General features: G+C 46.4%; 1 protein-coding gene across 1 annotated transcript; it reads right to left on the reverse strand.

Annotated features, from left to right (window-relative positions):
• Nucleotides 1-15,501: 15,501 nt before the first annotated feature.
• On the reverse strand, nt 15,502-17,991 carry LOC109750046 (probable plastid-lipid-associated protein 11, chloroplastic). Its single transcript, XM_020308994.4, has 3 exons — nt 17,342-17,991; nt 17,182-17,247; nt 15,502-16,027 (listed from the first exon to the last, which is right to left on the reverse strand). Exons 1-3 carry the CDS (start codon nt 17,842-17,844, stop codon nt 15,928-15,930), a joined length of 669 nt encoding a protein of 222 aa, XP_020164583.1. The 5' UTR covers nt 17,845-17,991; the 3' UTR covers nt 15,502-15,927.
• Nucleotides 17,992-18,774: the final 783 nt, after the last annotated feature.

Raw genomic sequence — 18,774 nt, forward strand, 5'->3', positions numbered from 1 at the left:
TGTAGCTTAGGCTCCTGCTAGTGTATATATAGTGGTTTTCTTTTTCTCTCCATATCAACCATTTTATATTGCGTACGTGTCATTCAAGAGTGAAATGATGGTTGCTTCTTCCGACTAACTTACTGTGTGATTTGACTACTCCTTAGTGGCCCCTACACGTACTCCCCCTATGTGTATGCAACAGTCACACGTACACATGGACGCAAAAATGCGCGCGACGCCCTAATGCATGCATGTCCGAGCACACGACGGAACACACACGGTCACGCTCAAGTGCTCAACCTACACGTGCATGCACACACATACTCAGTCAGGGTGAGCTAGTGACCGTATAAACACCGGAAAATATATATATTGAGCGCAATGAGCGTATTATGAAGTCCACTGACCGTATTTTTACAAATATACAGTGACAGACAATGTATTTATCTCGTTTGAAATTAAGCCATATTAACCGGAGAGGAGGCAGTATGGACTAGCATTACTTTGCTGTGTCCCGTCAAATTGCCGAACGAGGAGAAGGTTGCAGGATGGGAGAAGCTTGCGCGCGGTGGCTCGTAGGACAAGGAGAAACTTTTGACTAATGCAAGCTCTCCCTCGCTCAGGCGGTGGACGTGCAACAGTTAATTCGGTGTCAGATTGCCAGAAGCATACACTATACTACTAGCGCTATTATTGTTCGACTTCCCGAATAGGCGAACAGCCAAGCGCAAAGTTTACTAGTGCTACTACTATAGTCTATAAAGGTACGTACTATACTAGTACTAGGAACCGGATGGAGGAGCGTCTGCACTTTTATTATAATTTTAAAATGTAATAAAGCAATCTTCAACACATTTGGTTCTCTTCGAGGGTTCTCGCATGTGATAATGGAAGTTGATTGCATGGAACACTCGCCACAATTCTCGCTTAATTCTGGCTCATATCCTGTTACAAATAGTAGCGCTCGGTAATATTTTCTCTTTTTTTGTTATTCAGCATGTAAACAGGTCAGCAAACCTTGCGGCGCATCTTCGTGTGAACCGTGCTTGCTGCACTTTGAATGTGGCCGAGAGCTGGCTTGATGAAACACCTCGCTTCCTACTTCTTTTTTTGCGGGGTACCTCGCTTCCTAGTGACCAGTGTCTTGGCTGATCGTCCTAAGAATGCTTATATATGAATAAAGCTCTCTCATTTACCCGCAAAAAAGATTAAGCCATATTAACCAGAAAGGAGGGAGTATGGACTAGCACTACTTTTTGGTGTGTCCCGTCAACTCGCAGAACGAGGAGAAGCTTGCAGGACAAGGTGAAGCTCGCTTACGCCTTTTGACTAATGCAACCTACCCTCGGTGGACATGCATCAGTCCATTCGGTGTCAGATTGTCAGAGGCATACACTGTAGTACCCAACATGCGGAGTACCATCATTGTTCGACATCACGAAGAGGCGAAGAGCCAAGCGTAGTAGTACGAGTAGTACTACTACTAGAACCGCATGGTGGAGCGTATGTACTCTTATTTTTTTATCTCTGATAAAGTACACGTTTATTCCGGAGAAGGGCGGAAAACGGCAGCCCAACATGTAATGAATGATATCGATCAACCAACCATGCTCGAATATATCTTGGCCTCTGTGCGAACCCGTCTGTGTGTTCTCGCTCCTCGTCTCTCTCAAGGAATGGCGGGTTGGCTCTTTGTCGTCAATTGAGATCGGTTTGCTCACACTCCTGTCCCACATGTCAGTAATATGCCAAGAGGAGGTGTGTTGACCGACTGGCCATACGCGTACTTGGTTTTGCACCTTCATACTACTCCTCCCTCCGTCGCAGTTTACAAGGCGCGCTTCATTATGATGCATTTCTCTCAATGCATTTCCACCACCAGAGAGACTTTAGACGCGTTTGGTTTAATGCTCAATTAATTAGGGCATGGTAACGGCAATCAAGTCCACAATTTTCTCTCCATGTACTGTACTACTACGGAGTGGAGTAAGTGCATGCATGTGTGTACCCGGGGTGGAAGCACTGCATGCATGTGTGTACGCATTATTCCCTCTAGTAATAGACGCCGTGCTATAACTACCAATGCTATTTTTCAGGCCGATCGCTAGTCGCCTTGGTCCCACAGAATTTTTTTCTTTTTTCTGAAGCGCGCTGTATAAACAGTGACAGATGGAGTAGTATGAGCGGATTCAAAGAAGAGCGTATTGATGGTTGCTTCTTCAGAGCAACTTACAGTGGGAAAGGTGGGGCTTATGATTTGACTGCTCATTACTCACTATTAATGCGGCGCAACGACCGGGCTGAGTATCCCATGCGGTTGTGCACTACCCCCTCGGTTCTTAAATATACTCCGGAGTATTTGTCTTTCTAGAGATTTCAACGAGTGACTACTCAAATATTTGTCTTTTTAGAGATTTCAAATGGACTGGCACATACGGATGTATATAGACATATTTTAGAGTGTAGATTCACTCATTTTGCTCCGTATGTAGTCACTTGTTGAAATCTCTAGAAAGACGAATAGAATATTTAGGAACGGAGGGAGTACACATACGAAGCAAAATGAGTGAATCTACACTCTAAAATATGCCCATTTGAAATTTGTAAAAAGACAAATATTTAGGAACGAAGGAGTATAAACTTGTGGATGGCACATGGACCCGGATGATGAAGAGGCTTCTGGCAATGCTATCAAGCTTCCATCATTTGTTTTCATAATTGACGTACTATACAAATAATTTTCCAGCGACATGAAATTGTACAATGATGTGAGCTTTCAGCTTTTGTTTCGCGTATCTTGCCATCGATGCTCTTTCGGAAACAATAAAAAACTAACTTCCTTGCTAATGCATGTCAATTATTAGCAGACCAGAGCTAATAATTACATCACAACTGAAGACAGAGTTGTGAGAAGGTGTTAAATTAAAATTGATCCATGCTTTCATTGGCAGCAACGTCCCCCCAGCTCTGTCTAAATCAACAAGGCATGTTGGGAAAAAAAGTAGCTGTCTGGAGCATGCAACATTCCGATCATTTTGGTGCAGTTCCACTAAAATAGAGCTGATCGTCCCTGTTCCAAAGATATTAAGTGTGATTACGATAATAGAGGACTGCTGATGAAACAATAAACACACAAATAGAAGCCGGTCACCTTTGCAGTCTCTCTTAAGACTAACTAGTTGGAGAAGATTAGGCTCGAAGTTGGATGAGGAGGATAGAGCAAAACCAATCTCCCTTTGCGCAATCGCACTGAAATGTAGAGACGTTGCCCGTGTGGCATTTTAGTACAACTGCACAAAACACTCTTAAGAAAAAAGTGATTTGTGCAGTTCACCAAAAGGTCGCAATAGCAACGAGTAGAAAGGAAACAATTACTGGCCAATAACAGTTGATGACACATGCGACGACAAAAAAGAAGCATATTCCTTGTCCTAAGGGAAGATAAGAACACGGTTGTGTTTGTCTAAAACGGTGTGAGGACGAGAATGCAATATGGAAAGTACGCCGAACGAGCTACGTTTTGGGCAAAGAACTATGGAAGATCCACATGCAGCGACGTGGGAAGACGGGCAGTGGAGCAAGGCCGGAGGGGATACCTGGAGGTCGTCGGTATGTATCTAGGTGAGCGGCGGCGGGCGGAATCTATGAGCAGGTGGCGTAGGCCCTGCCGCGCCGGAGCTTGGTCAGAGTGAACGGCGTGTACCGCAGATCGGGACGTGCTGCCTCGGCGCCATCAAACGGAGAAACGATGCACTTCCTCCCTTTCCCCCGGCGGACGGGATGCGGCCGGATCAGTGACCAACGGTGAGAGAGAGAGAGGCCACCGCACTGCCTTTCCCCCGGCGGACGGGATGCGGCCGGATCAGTGACCAACGGTGAGAGAGAAAGAGGCCACCGCAGCCTTGTGTGAGATACTCTGAAGAGCGACAAACCAGGCAGGCAGGCTCCATTGTATATAGTGAGCGGACTACCTTTTTCTCCATAAAAATCATTTTATATTTTGTGTACGTGTCATTGAGCGCTATAACTTTATTTAAAAATAACGCGGCAACGCGTCAAGTCGAACTTTGTTTCGTGCACGCGTGGTGGCTGGGCACGAAGCGTGAGTGCGTGCACGGTGCACCTATTCTCTTCTTGTATATGTACACCACCTACGTGGGGTTGTGTGAGAGAGATACAAACCTAGAGAGATATAGTGTGTGGGTTCTTGAGAGTTTTTTTGGGGGGGTCAATCAAAAAATGTAACATATGCAATGTGTGTGAAATAGTCCTGGATATAACATATATATAGAGGGGGCGATCCACGAGAAGAGAGTGGAGGTATCATCGGCTTGAGGTGTCCATAGAATCGAAGAGAGGGATGATGTGTGTGTGTGTGTGCGCGCGCGCGATCGATAAAGAGTGCCATCGAATTTGTGTGTGCCCACGTCAAAGATATAGAGTGGCTGGCCTACTGGAACGTGAGATGGGACATGTGCGGTTTGTCTCTGTGGCATGGATACTTACCTGCAGCGCTCGACTATCGGTGTGTGGTGGGGGAAGAGGGAGGCCCAATTAACTATAGAGGTACAATGGCTGGTATATGTGTGGAGGAGGAGAGGGGCCTACCTCATGTATTAAGGAGATCGATCTGCCTCATGTATTAAGGGAGATCGATCAGCATCCATGCATATGTGTAGGAGAGGAATAAGGTTGGGAGAGAGACAGAGCTAGAGTGTTGGAGGGGGTGGTAGTGGAGTTGCTTCTAACAAATGGTGGGATAGGCTTGCTAGACAAACGGAGGGCACGCCCGCAATATCAATAAGAGAGGAGATGGCTGCTTGTTGTCTGTGCACGTGCGTGTGAGAGACGGGTCAGGAGGCATGCACGAATGATGAGGGGGGACGATGTGGCTGTGGTAAGCAGACGTAACTACATAGGAAGATCAATCGCCCTTTGTTAGAGAAAGGAGAGACATAACTTGTGAGGTACGTCGATCGATGGGGGGGTAGTTGAAGTCGATCTAGGTATATGTTGGGAGATCGATCGGTATACATGCATGTGTGTGTTAGAAGCAAATGAGGCACGAGGAGAAGGATAGAGAGAGAGGGATGCATGTAGGAGGTGGTACGAGAGGCATACTATATCGAGGGGGAGGAGTGTGCGAGTACGAGAACGATGAAAAGAGTGGTGGGAGTGAGGCATGGACGGTGACAAGAGAAGAGGGGAAGCTTGTGTTTGTGCTAGGCACACCTGGCTAGAGAGGCATATCGATCGATGTGTGCTGTAAAGAAGGAGCTGGGGGCCTACACACACCATGGGTGAACGACCTAAAGTGAAAAGACGAATTTGCGCGATGGAGCTAGAGAATGCTGAGGGAGGGTGAGAGAGATGCGGGCGTGTGCATGCACAAGAGAACGTTAGCGCTAGCTACAAAGATAAGAGGGTTGTGTGGGTGTAAAAGACGACTAGAGATCATATATACTTCATTATAAAAAGCGAATTCGGATATTTGAAGAATTTATCATAGTGTTTCAAACCGACGCATGTGTGAATATATATAACGGTGATACACATGGTGTGGTTATGAACATGTTATACTACATTTAATATATTTTATCTCTACTCTTATAAAAATGGAGTTGTTGATGATGGTGTGCTTGCCATCCTACATTATAGGCCGTCCGATTTATATCTGGCGGATAGCAAGGAAACTATGATGGTTGAAGTTGGCAACAATCATGATTGTAGATTCTTATTGAAATAGAGAAACGAATTCAAATTTAGTTCGAATTGCAGCGGTAGTATAGACATTTGGAATGCACTAAAATGTTGGTATGAGTAGGTTACATGCATTATACAGCAAGCGAAAAAAATTAATCGGACATAACATGGATTCATACTCCCTCCTTCCATCTATATAGGGCGTAATGAGATTTTTAAGACTGCCTTTGACTATTGACAAGATTAATGGTATATGACATGCACAATGTGAAAATTATATCATTGAAAGAACCTTTCACAGACGAATTTAACGGTGTGCTTTGTGTAAGTTGCATGTCATATATCATTGCTCTAATATTTGGTCAAAGTTAGCATCGAAAAACGCATTAGGCCCTATATAGATGGAAGGAGGGAGTAGCTTTGAATAGCATTTGTATAGTAAAACGGGGAAAGACTCTCTCTTTGTGTGGTGTGAATAGTTTTATTTTTTTCGTTTTCTTTTTGGTTGAGGGAAGTGCGAATTGATTTGGTACGTACAAGTACAATATTACTACAAGTTAGGCTTGTCCCTAAAATTCAACCCGCGTCTTGTTATATCCCGAAAATTCAGATATCGTGCTCCCAAAACTGGCGCCTTCACAACCTGCGCCTTGCTATCCCGAAATTACAACGTGCGCGAAAACTCCCTCCAGCTGCCAAATCTCGACATGCGAAATCCCCCTTCTAACCCTGAGCCGAAAGGGCCGCTAGTTCAAATCGGTGGGGGGTACTTTTGTAACACACCCTACATTTTGGACAAGCGCGTCCCTAAGTCATGCTTCACCCCCTTCCATCGCCCCCTTTTCGCCATTCGAAATCCCAGGCCGCCATAACCTCTCCGCTCCAGCCGCGAAACCCCACCCTCCTGCGTCCGCCACGTCACCGCTGCCCAGCCGGAGCCTCTTCCCCGACGACGTCGTCCACCGCAACAGCTCGACGTCCCTCGTCCACCTCCCCGGATGAGGATCCGTCGTCCATCTCGCCGTCCCGCCGGTCCAGCCGCCCCGTCCTCCACCTCCAAGGAGCTGCTCCGACGATCGCCTCGTCTATCGTGGCTGCTCCATCCCCACAGCGCCGCCTTAACCTGCTCCACCGGAACCGCAGCATCCTCACCGACTCCTCGGACAAAGCCGAGGCCTACTCGGCGCCACCAAAGAGGTTGTACACTCATCGCATCGCACCTTCTCCTTAACTCGACCTCCCGGCGCCGACGGTGCTCCATCCCGCACCCCCATGGAGCGGCTACCTTGAAGCCGGCGCCGCGGGCGACATCTCCATGGTGGCTCTCCCCCAGTGCGAGGCCTCTTCGGCGGCGGCGTCCATACCAGCCGGATCTGCTGCTGCTGCTCCGGCTCTCGCTCGCGCTGCTGCTGCTGCTCCGGCTCTCGCTCGATTGCTCGCTCACCCAGCTGCTGCTGCTGCTCTCCCCCTTGCTCGTGCTGCTGCTCTGCTCCGATTAAGCCACACTTCAGTCGACTGAATCAACTTTTGGGTCAGTCGATTTTCAGGGGTTGGGGGGCTCGCCGGAGTTATGGAAGAACCACCCGCAGCGGGGACGGGGGCTCGCCGGAGAGGTACCCCACTATCTATCTTAGGGTTCAGGATGGGGGCGGGGGGCCTAGAGGGCTGGCCGGGGCGGCGGTGGCGAGTTGTTTCGGGGCGGCGAGGCGGCGCTGGGGCCGGCGGTTCGGCCGGTGGTGGCTGGCGGCTCAGGGGGGTGCAGGTTGAAGATGAACTGCAGGCCCTCCCTAAACTACATGTCAAGTGCCTCTCTGCTACCATTGCGTTCAGTTTCGACAGTAGCATTCAGATTCCACAGTAAATTTCAGTTTCGACAGTTAAGTTCAGAGTCAACAGTTTTTACCTCATCTGTTGTAGTCAGGTGGTTTTTGGTGATGTTAATTTTACATCCATTTTACATCATCTATTGGAGATGCTATTAGAATCCCACTTGAGATTGACGATGTCTGTCTTGTGCTGCTTCAGCCTTGACGTCTTACGGCTCACCGGAGCTGCTCCAACGACAGAACGATCCATCACAACAGAGCAGTGCCCTGGACGCCGTCTACAGATTCCTCAGATCTTCCTCCACACCTCCGACAGCCACCTCTGCCTCAACTGCTTCAGCGACCAACCTAATGATGTTGAGGTCGACACCGCTACGGCAAAGAGGTTGTACACTTGTTGCATCACTTATTACTATACATTCACGTCGATCCATTAGGGCTATTTTGGTTCAACGGAAAAACGCCGATCCACTGGTTGTTACCATCACTCTAAATTTCTGCATGCTCTCCTTACATAATCTCACCATATATTTTTTCGTATGCATGTTAGATATTGTACACAGTCATGTTGAACATGTAGAGAAAAAGAGAAGAGTTTTGCGCGGCAATACAATGTCATGCAGACATCGCTCCATGGTGGGTTCAATGGCAAACCCTCCCCACCCCTCTCCAGATTGTAATCCAGAGGAAGATATCTGTTCTGAGGCGGATTCAGACGCCGCTGACCACTCCTATTTACCCCCCAAGGTGTTTGCTCTACCTTGGCATGATGATGTTAGTCATATCATGCATATGTTGCCTTGCGGTGCCTACTTTTGACATCATATATGTCATCTGCTTAGTTTAGACATGTTCTGTAATGCCACCTGTTTAGTTTCTATATCATATATGGGAATTATGCAGTCTCATGTCTTTTAGCGAGCCATAATATATGTGAAATGTGCAATGCCATCCTGTTTAACCAGGCATCATATATTTGAATGATATCTTGCCCATCCTTTTCATTATTACATTTCCATTTGTCGACAATGTTTGTACATTAAACTACTTTTCCTGTGAATCAGCCATTTGGGTGGGAGATGGAAAAATCTGGAGTGAAAACAAGGCCTTCAGAGCAGACAGTGCTACCTGTCGAAGCAGATCTCTTGTTGGGTCCCGATAGATCATCGGAGATGGATTCAGAGACAGATGACCAGTCCTATTCCCCCACTGAGGTGTATGCTCTAACTTGGCACGGTTATACTGCTCATATCATGCATAAGGTGTCTTGCATTGCATAGTTTAGACATCATATACACAATATTCAACACCATGTTCTTAGTTTAGACATCATATCGAATGCCCTCTGTTTAGCATATAAATCACATATGTGAATTAAATGATGCGATCCTGATTACTTAGATAACATATAGGTGAATTATGTCATGCGATCCTGTTTAGTTATTCATCATATCTTTGAATTATGTTATGCTATGCTATCCAGTTTAGATAGACATCATATATGTGAAATTATGTCATGCTATCCGTTTTAGTTAAATAATATACATGTCAACTATTTCATGCCCTCTTTTTTCCACACTATCTATTGCATCTGTCTCTCATACAATGTCTGTACATTCAACTATGTTTCCTGTTTATCAGCCATTTGAATTGGAGCGGGTGATGCCAGTATCTAGCGGACTAAAAACACGGTCTTCAAATAAAACAGTGCTACCTCTTGGTGGAGATAGCACCCCGGTTGTACATGCACAAGAACCAGCCCTACCACACATAACCCAAACTCTCGCAGATTGTACCCCTATTGCGATGGACAGAGAACCAGCTTCACCCAATCTAACCCCAACCGCAGCCGATAGTAACCCAGTTCCTGTTGACACAGCACCATCTCCACCACAGAGCTCTCAAACAAGAGCAGTTAGTAAGGCAGCTCCAGTGCCCAAAGGGCCAGTACTATCACGGCGAACCCCAACTCCACCAGTTAGTACGCCTATTCCTGTGGAGGAAGCACAACCAGCTAGTCGTAATTTAGCATCTATCGCATTTGATGTTGTTAAATCGTATGTGCGTATCTTCCCATCTTGGAAATATTATACTGAAGATGAAGGAAAATGCCAGTTGCAGGTGTTTGTCCAGGAGTTATGTGTAAGTAATGTTATTCATGGCAATTACTTTGCTTCGTCCCATACATCCTACCTCCATGATGGTTATAATACAGCAAATTTTCCCATTTTTCTCTATAGAGAAGGACCGATTTGGAAACTCAGGATGAGGTAACCTGTGCTAATACCTCTGCTATCTTCAAGAATGCTTGGTGGCAGTATCGGAATTACTTGAAGAAAACGTACTTCACCGGCAAAGAAACTCATCAAATTCCCTTACGTTCTCCTGAGACACATTTGCTGGACGATGACTGGGAACGCCTTGTTCTGTACTGGTCCCGAACCAAGAATGTGGTAAGGTCTATGAGCTCATTTTCTATTTTTAAGTATTATATTCTTGCATCTTACTGTACTCTGTTCATGTAGAACAAGTGCCTAAACCTGAAGAACAACTGTTCTAATTTAAGATTCCATTGCTATCATAGTTCAAAAAAGCGCTAGGCGTTAGTTGTGCGTTTTGCCACCGCCTTGCGCTTTACTGACTAAAGCGCATGCTTATGCGCAGTTATGCACAGATTATGCGTAGTTATGTGCAATGCCTTTTTTAACTATGATTGCTTTGCTCTTGTATCACTGTATTTACTCATACAAACTTATTTTTAAATTGAAGGATCCAATCGAAACTCCAATGGCACAACAGGTATGTTCACGCATGTTTCTTTAACAGGTTTGCTCTTATCAATAGCTCTGTTGATTTCAATTTCAATTGTGTATACAGTTGACTTTCATATCATGCACATTACTAGCATCACAACAGAGCCAATAGTGTTGTTGTACATGTAGACCCGTGGTACCCATCTGAAATCTTCTTGTGCCGTGTAGTTTCCCACGCTTTGTATTCTTTCACTGCTGCTTTGTCTTGAACTGATATGATTTGAACCGTGTCTCTATTTTGATTTGGCAAGACAATGCAGTGACCATAGGACATAGATATATGTTTGTTTGATGCTTTTATTATGTACTAGTACTTGGCAATAGAAGACTTGGTAGTTTAATCCTGTCCACCTTACTAATGAACTGGTTCACCGAAATGAGTTTCATATACTAGTACATGCTAAACCTATTATGTGTCTGCTTGTTTCTTCTTTTAGAATGCTGACAGAATATTGGGGAAGAGTGCCTTATTAAGCAATGGTAAAGGAAGTAATGCAGATAAGGTTCAGGATAGTGACACATCCTTGTTGGTCTCCAACAAAGCTGATAAAACAGCTAAGGAAGGCTATCTTGAAGACAGCGAGACAACCCCAAAGTCATGTCTTGGTTTAGTGTTCGAGTTACTGGCCACTACCGCTTGCACAAGCTATTCAAACTCACTGTCTGAATCAGTTCGGTTTCTTGAGTCTCAGCTACAAACTAAAAGACATCGATCAGCTGTGCTGCGACAAGAAGCGGGAGGACTGCGGAAGTCCCTGGAGCATTCAGATGCATACTTTCTGGTGCAACAGCAAGCGTTGGAGGATTTTAGCGCCAAACAGGACAAAGCTAATCAGCTTGCTAAGCTTATTGCCAGCATGGTGGATACCCAGGATAACGTTTCTTGAGCTCTTCTGAAGTTGTTTCAGTTATGCTCTTGTTTTGCTGCCGCGTTTATTTGCACTGGTGGCCAATTTTGACGGCCAGTGTATGTAATGTGCTGCTTTGTTCCCTATATTTGCACTGGTGGCGAACTTTGATGCCCAGTGGATGTAATATGTATAATAGCAGTAATAGGCTAGCGTTAATTGCTTGCTTATTTATTTCCTTATTGTCTTGTTTAGTTGTTTGCTTGTAGTCACTGCAGTTCTTTTTCTGTTTTTTTCTAGTGGCCACAATAGCCTATTTTTGGTAACTAGGCCAAAATAATCATGGCAACACACGGACTGTTGTAACCATGGGCCTCCTGCAGGCCGTATGATACATGGGCCTTCGTCCGGCCGTAGGATCCGTCGGCCTTCTATATGGGCCTTAGGGTCCATGGGCCTTCTATGGGCCGTAGGGTCCATGGGCCTTCTACGGGCCGTATAATCCATGGGCCTTCTACGGGCCGTACTATCCATGGGCCTCATATGGGCCGTAGGATCCATGGGCCTTCTACGGGGCGTATCATCATTTCGCCAATCATGGACCGTACTATTCGTGGACCATAACGGGCCGTTAATAGGCCGTATTTGATAACTCTATGAAAACAGCCCAACGGGTTTTTTTTTTGACATGAAAACGACCCGACGTATTAACGGTCCGCAAACGGGCCGACTGTAACGACGGGCTGAATTTGGCCCACAAGCAGAAAATGACAGTAACGGGCCGTATGTAACCGAATTCTGCAAATGAGCCCAAGAATCAATGGGCCCTGAGAAGGCCGAAAGATAACTTGGGCTGGAAACGGCCCAATGGAATAACGGGCCGTTAATGGGTATAAAGTGATACACTGTTCATTACGGGCCAGTTTCACCACGGGCCGTTAATGGGCCAAGAGTTACAAAGGTCCTCATATGGGCCGAAAGAAGTCATGGGCCACACATGGGCCGGAAGTTAAAACGGGCTGAATCATATTGGACGGCCCAGATGACGCTACTGGGCCTAATTCGGATAGGGCTAACGGGCCCTGGGTTAGCGGGCTGTAAATGGGCTATATGCGAACAGGCCGTTAACAGGCTTTCCGTGGGCCGGCCCGCCACCTTTTGACCAAGTCAAACGGGTCGGCCTTTTCACAGGAATGGGCCTCTGTTGGGCTATGCCACGTGTCGCCGTATCATAGGCGCCTTCGGTCCAATGAGCGGATGACATCTGTCCCAATGGTGAGCCGGCACGTGTTTCCTCCAGCCAATGATGATTTTACACGTGGAAAATCCCCATTGGTCGGGGCTGTTAACGGGTTATCGGATCCAAAACCCGACCCGATAGCTTAACGGCGTTCCGTTACGGTGGATGCCACGTGTCGGTCACCCTTGACGAAAGCACTTCTGTGACGCGCGATTTATCGTCATGGAAGTGGACACTTCCGTGATGATAATTTTGGTAATGTCATGGAACACTTCTACGACAGCACGGGTATGACTATCTTGAGTCTGTCATAAAATCGTCATGGATGTACATGCATGACAAAAACGCGACCTACTGTGACAAACATGTATCATCACAGAAGTGTATTTTTTTGTAGTGATACCCTAGAAGAAAATTCCTTTAAAATGGTTGTCCAATATCACGTTCATAAAGAAACATGAATTCTGGTCGGATCCGTATTCGCGCAGAAAATAGATCAGAAAATTGGTCCACTCATCGGAAGGTTCCCGGAGTTTGAAGCTGAAATTTTGAGGGGTGGTAGATATGGGAATTCCGCAGCAGATGAACGGTTGGATCTTCCAAAGGACCTCCGAGCTGGGCTCTGGAGACCACGCCCTAAACTCGTCCAGATTCCCATCCAGATTTGACAGGGCTCCGGTATATCATAGATTGCCGGAGATTCCTCCATCGGATCTCGACGAAATTTTGCATGGTTGTTGTAGAATTAATTCCGGACAATTTCACCGAAGCAATCGTTAAAACGACACTTGAGGAGGCGGTGGCGGCGGATACAAGTTCGCTGTCCAGAAAAACAGCACAGTCACTCAAGGGCAATGTTGACGTATCGGAGTTGATGTTGATGAAGGTCATCGTCCGAACATGACGATCTGACGCGGAGTGCAGTCCTCGGACGAGGCAAGGTGACCAGTCGAGCCGGTGACGAAGATGCCGACGTCGCAGTTGATCTGCAGGCGAGCCATTGATCTTTTGCCGATCACACAGCGAAACTCTCAATGAAAGCACCATTGTCGGTGTCAAAACTGGCCGATCTTAGGTAGGGGGTCCCAAGCTGTGTGTCATGGATCGATGGGTAACAGGAGACAGGGGACACGATGTTTACCCAGGTTCGGACCCTCTTAATGGAGGTAATACCCTACTTCCTGCTTGATTGATCTTGATGAATATAGAGATTACAAGAGTTGATCTACCTCGAGATCATATGTTATGGTCTAAAACCTAAGGGTATGATGAATAATATCATAATGATCTATCGACTAGCCTGGCCCCGGCTTATATAATGTACCAGGGGCCTAGGATAACAAGAGTCCTAGTCGAATACGTTGGTGGAGAGGAGTCCTTGTCTTGATCACCAAGTCTTGCGGAATCTTCCTCGTGTATGCATTGGCTGTCCGAACTGGCCCATGAGTAAACGGCCATGGGGGTCCTCGATCAGCCCAATCCACCTAGTCGGGAGACGACGTGGTGAGTACCCCCTAGTCTAGGACACCATCAGTCCTCTTTGATTTTGCCGAGAAAAGGTCCATGAAAAGGGCGGGATTGCACCGACATAGTATTGGCGAAAGAGAGGGTGTCGCATGATGGTCGGCGAAGGTGGCTGATGGGGGGGGGGGGGTAAGTGTGATGAAGCTAATGTATGGGGGAAGAGAGTGAATGTGGTGGCGCCGACGAAGGGAGGCATATGGGGATTTATATACCCATGAATGGGCACGCTCCAGTGGGTAAATGGGGGACGGGAGGGGGGCATGCAACAGCAACTATTAATTGGCTCTCTTCCTAGTGGATAAGCGGTTGCAGAATTGGCAGGGGCAAACATGACAGCTGTTCGGACGACAACACCATTGACCGGGTTCGCCCGATAGGAAGAGGCCGGCTTGAAGAGCGGATGGTGGATGTAGCGCGTTCCAAACCAACACCCACAACCTCCATATTTGGAGGCTCGTGGGCTAGATATGACGCACACTCCACAAATTATGCCGATCGGGAGGCATATGGCAACTGAGTACCATTTTTGACCAAAATCACGGCATCAACGGTTATTATGCCGATGAGCCTGATATAGCGACTTTGCTAGAGTTGCTCTTAGACAAGGAATGTACAGTAGTGGATAGTTTCTGACAAGTTGCAGCGAACCTTAAGTGTAGATTTTTTTTCCCCAAATACAAAAATATGCATATATAATCAATCATAATAGTAAACACAATGGCCTGAATCCTCTGAAATGTCCCGCATATATCCAATCTGGAAGGGATTCAATACAACTGATCTCATCTTAGTTATTTGCAGATAATGAACAACGTAACATTGTACCTGAGACACGCTTGACTTGTAGCATAGTTATCATGGGCCTTGGGTAACATGGTAAGTGGTTACAGATCAGACATCTTAATTTTCCTCTCTGCTAAGTTTCCAACTGTAGATTTGCCACTTTTCCCAAAGAGAAAGCAATATTGAAACACCACATATAATCTTCTTGTGAAAATGAAACATTGACCTGACTCAAATGAGGATAGGCATCAAATGCACAAACCTCTTCCTCAAGCTACGCTTTACCCAGTTCTACAAAACATAAATCTGACATGCACACTTATATTAACAAAATAGGTGCAATTTGGCAATTATACTATCATGGCCATGACAATTATATACCAAGCTTAAGAAGTCTGACAGTTCCCGAACATTTCATAGTGCAATTGAGGCGTTTTACAACCTGATGGGCATAACCAGCATATGCTTGGAGCCTGGTGTTAAATATATTTCTACAATATACTGACCTTGAAGTCTTAACCAATTTTTCGAAGAAGAATATTGCATGTACCACATAAATTGAACTTACCATGCATTTTCCAAACTCCCACCACTAGATCTTTGTATATTTATGTGGTTGAAGTTTATCCAACCATCTTTAGCAACACACCATGGCTATTTTGTCAAAAGGAAAAACCATACAGAGCATGATACCTTTCATATTACTAACATGGTTAAATCCACATTCACTCTGAAATGCTGGAAAAAAAATCTCATAAAAGAGGAAGATCTGCACTGCTTACTTTAGTGAATCCAATTATAATAACACATTTTAATCAGATATATCTTCAAGTGCTGAAGTGGCATAAGATTTACAACTTGATTTCAAACCATAAGAAACTACAGTGCTATTTTCAAACATATACATACGTACTCCCTCCGTTCGGAATTACTTGTCGTAGAAATGGATGTATGTAGACATTTTTTAGTTCTAGATACATCCATTTCTGCGACAAGTAATTCAGGACGGAGGGAGTACCTAATAGGCATTACCTACTGTAGAGTATCTAGCTGCATACCTGCACGAGCAATTTAGCTAGTCGTATAGTAAAATGAAGGGCCTAGTAAATGGTAAAGACTTGCTCGGAAATTATGAGGTCCTGCAAATCTTTTGTCTACGCACATAATATGAAGTGTAAGTGGATAAGCACCCACCAAAAATTTAGCAACTATCCGTTCCAAGAATATGGAGCACGCTCAACAACTAAATAGTCCCCCCTTATGTCCTTCGCTACACGGATTTCATCGTCCAAATAGACAGTATCAAACCTGAAAATGAAGATAATGGAAAATATCATTGCAGGAAAGCGAAAGATTCTGTTTGACATCATTAACAGTAATATGCAGAGGGAAGGATCAAGGCCAGTTTAACATTACATAAGTATTTAGCCATTTGGTCTTCATTAGTAATTTAGCATGTGTATTGAGAATACCTGGTGCTCAAATAAATAAAAGGACCCAAAGGGCAACATTACACTTGTCATTTTCTAGCTCACTTGGATTAAGCTTTTCTCCCGTGTCCTATCTCCTAACAATATATAGACAAGGAAAAAGGGCATGAAAACCGTTGATCTTACACATCAAGCTTCTAGTCTGAAAATTATCACCTTGAATCCTCCCATATCCTACTCAGATACCCGTGTTATTTAGATGAATAAATTGAGTTGTATTTGCATGGATATATAAATATATATAGGCATAGCAGACTTAGGTTCGGGCCAACCAAATCCAGTAATGTCTAGCCAATCTCCATTTCTCAAGTTAGTTGATTTTTGTAGCAACATGACAGTACCATGTGAGACCGCTAATCATTTTCCCGATAAAGCATTCTACCTTCCATGCCAGGATTCTTCCCCTCCTGTTCTTACGGAAAAATAATAATAATGAAGAATTGAAGACACCATTTACAAATCTGGTGGTGAGAAAGGCTCCCAAATCCATGATCATTTGCTCAATCTCCTCTTATTTCTACGTGAGGACCTAACTGAAGCTGGAAGTTAGAAACTGTGTCACCCACTCACCCTATCTTCCAAGAAGAAAAGAAACAATCCTCCTTTTTAGGGATCAACCACAGCGGATCTTTTATTGCCAAAGATTTCAAGAGGCTTGGCAAGGAGGTTTACACCAAACACGGAAAAAAGTTTACAAGAGGTTGGTGTGAGGACGAGATAAACAATGTTAAGACTTGGAAGTTATTCATTAGGCACGGAGGCTTAGAATCTCTATGAAATTCCAATCGACTCATCTGATTCTTACTCATAGAAATTTTCTCACAGTTTGTTTCAGTGAAACACAATTTAAGTCTTCTGATCTTAAAAGAGTGATTAAACTGAATCGCCAAGTCTCTGTGCTTACACCTTGTTCTTTTTACGTGGTTTTGTAAAGTTAATGTGTAACAAACAAACAAACTCTTGTGCACTCACCATCCTTTCCCAAATGGCGGAAAGGGAACCTCCCAATTGCCCCCCTTCAGCATAGCACGTGTAAACCTGCAAACAGAAAACGTCGATATAGCACCGTTCACGCCTTCAAATAACAAGAATGCAGTTGTCAAACAAAAAAGAATTGGTTATCAGGTCCTACCGAAAATTTACTCGCTGGGGTGGTTGGATCTCGATGCTGCCGTTCACGACGAACGCGCCAGAGGGCGGGAAGGTGATGACGTTGTTGAGGCTCCCAGCTGGAACGTCGATGACCTGGAGCACGTCGCCGGCGGCGGTGCGGAAGCTGGGGGCGTTGCGCACGATGAAGAGCTGCTCCTGCTCGGTCGTCCACAGGAGGCGCCAGGTGCCGGAGAGCTTGGCGGCGTCCGACACGGTGTCGGCGTCCGGGGCGGAGGCAGCGAGGGCGTCTATGCAGGAGACGATGTCCGCGAGGCGGGACGGGTCGGACTGGGTTTCGAGGCCGCGGCCCTGGTCGGCGATGAGGCGGAGGAGCTCGGCCTTGGCCGGCGGCGGCCGGGCAGGGAAGAGGGCGCGGAGGAAGCCGACGGCGTGGGGCGCGGCGGGAGCGGGGCGGCGGTTGCCGCGCGGGCTCGGGGCGAAGGTTTGCGCGGCCGTGTGGGTTTGGAAGAGTAGTCGCGCCATTGGCGAGGATTTGGTTTGGGTGGTGGAGAGTTTGGAGACGGCAGAGGGGAGCGAGCTCGAGCTCACGTACTGATGCTTGGCCTGGAGTAATTACTTTAGAGCCTTTCTTCTTCGTATCGCGGGCTGGGCTAAGAGCATCTCCATCCAACAGCCGCGCCAAACTAGCGCCACGCCGCAAAATTGCCCGTTTTAGCGCGCGCGCAACTGGTATAGTTGCTTCAACGGGCGTGCAAAAATAGCGCGCGCGGCATATGTAGTTCAGCGCGGGCCGAAACTCAATCGCGCGCCGCTTATTTGCTGCACCCGCTCCCGCGCGCTGGACTCTCGCGCGCTCGCTCGCAACTCCCACCCCCATCCAGCCGCCCCGCCACCGCCGCCCGCCCACCCGGCGACCGTTCCGGCGTTTCCCCGGCCTATCCCCGCGCCGCGGCGGCTTCTCCGCCCCCCCTTTAGTCCCGCCGCCCCTCGCGCGCGTCCGTCCTTCGACGAACAGCGCCCGAGCGCCCGCTGCCGCTCGGTGCCCGCAAGGTGTTCGACAAAACGCCTACAAGGTATGTATTGCTCAAACTTCATGAATTTGGTGCATGTTGATTGTAGTTTTTATAGCATAGTATTGAACATTGTAGATGAGTTCGTCATATGATTCTTTCAAAGAAGAATTTGATATGGAAGAGGAGGAGGATCTTGCAATGATCCTAGCTATGCATATAAAAAAACAAAGCACGGTGGTTCGGTTATGGGTCGGCAGAAAATTTGGAGAGATAGGATCGATGCCCATAACACATTGATGAGGCACTATTTCATGGAGAATCCCACATACCCGGAGTTGTATTTTCGTCACCGGTTTAGGATGAGCACCGACTTGTTCAGGCGCATTGCAGAGAAACTAGCGAGCCATGACCGGGTTTTTCAGCAAAGGAGGAATGCCGC

The sequence above is a fragment of the Aegilops tauschii genome, chromosome 2 (genome assembly GCF_002575655.3).
Source record: "Aegilops tauschii subsp. strangulata cultivar AL8/78 chromosome 2, Aet v6.0, whole genome shotgun sequence".
NCBI classification, from domain to species: domain Eukaryota; kingdom Viridiplantae; phylum Streptophyta; class Magnoliopsida; order Poales; family Poaceae; genus Aegilops; species Aegilops tauschii.